The 6000-nt window shown below is 33.7% G+C and overlaps 1 protein-coding gene across 15 annotated transcripts in view; it reads left to right on the forward strand.

The window, feature by feature from the left end:
• CASK (calcium/calmodulin dependent serine protein kinase) overlaps nt 1-5767 on the forward strand; it is a 407679-nt gene extending 401912 nt beyond the window's left edge. For all 15 annotated transcript variants that reach the window (XM_040338072.1, XM_040338077.1, XM_040338074.1 and 12 more), the window contains one exon: nt 2167-5767. In XM_040338072.1, coding sequence (XP_040194006.1) covers nt 2167-2343 — 177 coding nt within the window. In that variant the 3' untranslated portion in view covers nt 2344-5767. The remainder of the gene's footprint in view (nt 1-2166) is intronic.
• The last annotated feature ends 233 nt before the right edge of the window (nt 5768-6000 follow it).

Genomic DNA, 6000 nt, shown 5'->3' on the forward strand with positions numbered 1-6000 from the left:
TTTTAATTCTGCAGCAGCTTTTCTTATTAGCAAAGGATGAAAAAATGTAAAACCTACTTCTAAAATCTGATAAGAGGTCTTTGTTGCATAGCTCAAGTACACAGACAATTTCTGATCTTTTAGTGCGAGTTTCATCACTTGCTAACTGGGGACTCTTTTGTAATATGCTGAAGTCTGTTAACTGGAGATGAGACTGTGTCCAACATTTATGCTCCTAAGCAATTGAAATCTCACATTAGATTAACCTTGCATCTTTTGTTCTTATAAAACTTTTATGTTGGCAGTCTGTTTTATCAATAAAACTTGAGAACACGCCTGTGCTTACCAAAATATTCTACAGTGGTTTTGTGTCCACTGTAGCATTCTTAAAGAATTGCTTAATTGCACCGGAGCATATAATTTATATTACAGAAGTTGAATAATGTCACATTACAGTTTTTAGAATCATATGTTAGAACTTGTATTCACTTAAGCCTGTCCAACTTCCACAGTACTAAGTCTGCTAAGTGAAAATTCCATGTTGGTAATATAATTCCACAATTATTTTTAGCACTCCTGCTAGAACGCCTTCATATATTACATGGCGTGCAGTTGGTTCCTTTTTCCCAGTACATGACCTTGCTAGCTTGAGTCTGTCTGGTCCTGTCTCACAAATGTGTTTAGTGTTTTCCCTATATCTATCATATTATTCCTGATATCTCACATAATTACTGGACGTGCAGAAGAAATGGTTATGCCACAAAATAGAAGTGAACTGTGCTTGGGATTTTTTTCCATTTTATTCCTTTGCATATTCTGTGCTTCACAAACACCATCTTTCCTTTATTATTCATTATTTGCCAGGTTAAAAAAAAAATGTTTTTATACTTTTCAATTAACTTAACTACTGATTGTTGATTTGAAATTGCAGAAAAATTACAGTTGTGAGCTGTCAAATCTCTCTTAACTTTGCACTTAAAGAGAATTATTTTAAAATAAGAAATTTTCATCAAATTATCAGAATATTATTGAATGTGTCCCACTCTGATTAGTGACATGAACTGTGAATAGTTGAATCTTTTAGTTTATTCCACTTCTACCAATGTTTGTTTGGGGTTACCACCTTTGTTATGGCCTTTGACAACCGGATTTGTTTTGTATTGATAGGCATATGCAGCTTGTTTTCATGTGCATTTTGCTTGAATAGAAAAAGCCTATCTTTTTTAATCCAATTTATTTTTATTTATTTTCTTATTTCATACATAAATATGCCTATTCGGCATCCATTGCATTTCAATTGACATATATTATACTATATTTTTACATTCCTATAAGATTACAATGTACGTCTCTATATTTTTATATCCCACCCCCCCACCCCCAATCCTCTGCTCTCTACATAGAGAATCTATCCATTACCAGTTTTGGTGGTGCAACACTCGCATCTCTCAACCAGGAATACCAAATCTCCTCAAATTTACCCTCTGCTTTCCTTCGTTTGTAAGCCAGGTGTTCTCTACCCAACAGGGAGTTGACATATGCAATCCATTGCTTCCCTGTGGGGACCCCCGGGGCCATCCAGTAACGTGCTATAAGTTTTCTTGCCAAATACAGCAGTCTTGTTATCATATAGTACTTTCCTTTTGTGTACTCTTCAGGGTCAATGGCCCCTAACAGGTATACTAGGGGATCCAATGGAACTGGTACCTGTGCTACTCTAGTAATACACTGTGATACTTCCTCCCAGTACCTGTGAAGCTTTGGGCATCTCCAAATCGGGTGTATGAAATCCCCCTGCTGGGCTTTACACTTTGGGCACATAGGAGTATCCCTTCTTCCCCATCTATGTAATTGTGGAGAAAAAGCCTATCTACTTAGGTCCCTAATGCAACTGTGATTTAGAATGTATTTCTAAATATATGTACCTGATATTGCATAACATATTTGCCTTTAGTATTCTTCTATATTCAGAAAATAAGCAGGGGATTGTCTCAAAATATAAATGTGGGGGGGGGGGCATGCATACATACAAAACTGTTATAGATGCTAATAACTTGGCCGGGAATACCTTACCTGCACCAGAAATCTCAGAATCACTGGTTTACAGTTCATTCTCCTTAGACATGAAGTGTGTTCTTAACCCACGTTTTTGGGATTTTAGTTACTGATTTTGTCTTCATTTTACAGGATGAGTCTCTTCAACGCCTGCAGAAAGAGTCGGAGATCCTTCAGAGAACATATGCACACTACTTTGATCTAACAATTATTAACAATGAAATTGATGAAACTATTAGACATCTGGAGGAAGCCATTGAGCTTGTGTGCACAGCACCACAGTGGGTTCCAGTGTCCTGGGTCTATTAGACCACTTTCAAGAGAACTTTTGGCATTTTATTACTTCTAAACCACCTCGTGCAGTACTTGGAGAAACCTCTTTGTTGGCATTATGTCAACTGGTCTTGGCCCCTAGAGACTACCTAAATGTAGTGTGACCTGAATTTATAATTATTGTTATGTCCTAATAGATGGAAATGAACTGAGCAAATTTACATTTTAAAGAGACAGTATCTTTTTTTTTTTTTTTTTTTTTTTTTACTTTTTTTCTTTCTTGTGTTAAACCTTACATTTTTTAATATCTGCATTATTCAGTTGTTTGGAATGTTATATTTTTAAAACCATAGCTTTTTTTCAAAGGCCTCCGAAAACTGCACAAGTGATATGCTGCTTTCTATAATCTATTTTAATAATGGGAATTTTCATTAATTTAGCAGGGGTGAAACACTATGTTTTAGAGTCTTTTTCGAGTCAGTGGGACAATAGTAAAGGCATATTTAATTTATTTACACTAAATAGCCTTCATCTATTGAAAGAGGAGATACCACATATTTAATGGCCTTTTTCATTTACTGCATACAATAATAATTTTATTTGATACTGTCTCTTTGAAGAGGTCTGTAAACAATATAGAGATTTCAAACCGGGTCTTAATGCATGTGGACAGTCGCAAGCGTTTATACTGTTGGTGTGTCTGTGTTGAACAAAACTGTAACTTACAGAAACATACATTCCGTTCATGGGAAACCGTACCCGAGGGAGTTAAATAAAATTATTATAACCGAGTTGTGAACCTATGCACATCCCTTGCATTTTGGGCAACTTTATAAAAAAAAAAGCTGATTTTTATTATTAATCATGTAGTGAAATGTGTTTGTAATTTTGTCTCAATTTATTTTTTGTTGTAAACAGGGAAGGGTTATACCAATTTTTTATTTTTTTCCTGTTTTCCCTCCATTTTGGGTCTGTGTTGTCAAGAGAGTATTAATGTATAATTAAGTTGTAAGGATTTTTTTCCCTCTTATGCATATGTAATTGTTAACAATGCACAACATTTTAAGAGTTATATAATAAAACGGTTTTTGGGGACCTATTCGAAAATCAAGAATATTCCATGTAAATGAAAGCTAAGAAGAAGAAAATAAGCCCTGTAAATTCTGAATGAACTCAAAGCCCAACCTGACCAATATTTTATTATTTTCTTTTTTTAGATATAATTTTTTGTGTTCAATCATATGCCTTTCGGTCATTCATTTATTGTGACTGGGAAATAAATGTAATTCTGGTGGCACAGTGGATGATTGCACAGGTAGTTTGTCTAGTAATTCATATTATATTTGGTCTCAATGAAGTTGCTAATGGGTTAATTTTTACCCTGCATCTGTTCTCATTTTATTGGCACAATATAGTCCCAAACATTTGAAGCACAAGGTCTACAACAAGTAATCATAATGGGTTATTCACCAGTTATTTAAATATATATATATTTTTATGCAGAAGGCACCAGGTGAAATAGTCACTTTCATAGAGAAATATAGGCATTGTTGGATGGAGATATTCAATCTGCTTCCTACCTAAATATACACATCTAAAATGTCTTGTTGCATTTTTCATTCTTTTTTTTTTTTTAAATAAATAAGCAGCTCTAAGTAATACCTAATAAGTTCCTAAAAAGAGCCCTTTCCATCTGGGTCGGAGCCCTGTATTTACCCAATTTGGAGGTAGTGAAGGAGAGAGATAAGCGGTTTTGAAAATTTGTGCCAGTAAACCAAAAATACAATGTCTTCATCCAACATGCTTTGTTATCTCCAGTGTCCTATTATTTTATATTATTTTACATATATTGTCTTGTAAATTCTCAAGTTCATTGTAAACTTCCATAAAAAAATAATTGCTCAAGGATGGTTGGGTAGGATAAAGGTAGTGAATAAAATAGTGAAAAAATCACCATGAAAGTATAAATAAAATCAAATTTATTTTGTTCTGTGCTATTTTTTTTCTCTGAGTCCTTCTTTAAATCTCTGTTACACAGTTTGTTTTCTTATATGTAATGTGGCTTACATATCAATAGATATCATGGCTCAAGACTGCCTCATGTACAACTTATATATTTCAGTAATGAAGCATTTGATGACTGAATAATTTGAGTATAATGTATCCTTTAAAGAAATCAGACTAGAGTTACATAAACTTATTTATACTACCTTTTGCAACATTACATGAGAAAGATTAACAAACTCTGATGGCAGTTCGTTTGAACTCTATCGTTGTTCACAATGAACTTGTTGTGAATTATCTTTAGTATTTTTTGCATATCAGTTACACTTTAAGATCACAGCCTCTCATCCTTTTTAAAATAACTGGATGGAGAAATTACTGGTGCTAGTGAAACCTAAATACATGATGTTGCTAAGTAGGTTTCTTATGTAAAGGACATTTTATTTTTTTTGGTTTTCTAATCTATCTGATTAACAGTTAAAATATCTTGCCAAGAAGATGTTTGTTTCCAGTGTCTGTTACCTTCATGTTACTTGAGCATTCAGATCCTGTAAATTATTTAAAATGTTCAATGAAACATTAATTGTATTTTCTTTTCAGAATTGCTCACTACGTACATTCTGCTGAATGTTGGAAGTAATTTGTCATTGCACTAATCTGCTCCAAATAAGGGCTGCATCTAAGATTTTACATTTAGGGGTGTAAATTTGAGTCCTTTCAATTTAATGAAGTGTAGTGTTAACAAGGGAAACTATAGTGTATTTTCAACATACATTTAAATTTTATTTCATTTTTACATTTACCTGAAAGCTATTTTAGGTGTGACATCTAGTTATGCATACCAGCTTTTCTGCGTTTTCTTTGGTTTTATTTACAGATTTCAAATTCTCCTTCTACTATCTGTCAGACAAGGGCAACTTGGTAAAGGACTAATGAGATTACCAGAAAATATATTAAATTGTCTTCACTAAGAGCAGAGTCTCATACTAGTATTCGGAGCGAATGGAACAGGAAACAGTCAAATGTCGCATTACTAAGCAGGCTGCACAGCCTGTGTTTTAAGTTAACAATTATTGTCATTAATTTTTACAATAATTACAAACTATTAATGAAAACAAGTTTAACTATTGAGACAGTTACATTAAGCTGATGATTTTAACATATATAAAATGCCTTCAAAGAAAACCTATAGATTCCCTTTTAAGCTGCTTTTACAATTGTTATGGTCTCACGGAGGAAAACCTTTTACATGGGCTGGATTAGTGCATTGATGACAACCAACCACTGTATTTGTGAAAAAGTATGTAAATTTGGATAGAATTTTGCTGTGATTAAAAATCATAATCCAATATGAAAGATTCAACTGTACAGTAGCTCATAAATCAGAAGAACACAAATATTGTCACTTTGTAAGAATGGTTAATCAGAATTAAAGCCAGGTGAAAGATCTTTGCAATATGTTATCCCTGTGTTTATTTTTCTGCATGTCATTTTCTTGTTGCAGTTGAGATCATCTTTACTTAAGAACAGCTGTGTACATATACAATATATAGCAGCACAGTCTGGGCCTTATGCCATACATATATGGACATTCATGTTTCTGCTGGGAGCGCACTTTATTGCTTGTCCCCACCCATAGACTCCTGGTCTCAGAATACCTATCCAAAGGGAGTAGGATGGGCTCTCAAT

Source organism: Rana temporaria, chromosome 2 (genome assembly GCF_905171775.1).
Source record: "Rana temporaria chromosome 2, aRanTem1.1, whole genome shotgun sequence".
Lineage (NCBI taxonomy): Eukaryota > Metazoa > Chordata > Amphibia > Anura > Ranidae > Rana > Rana temporaria.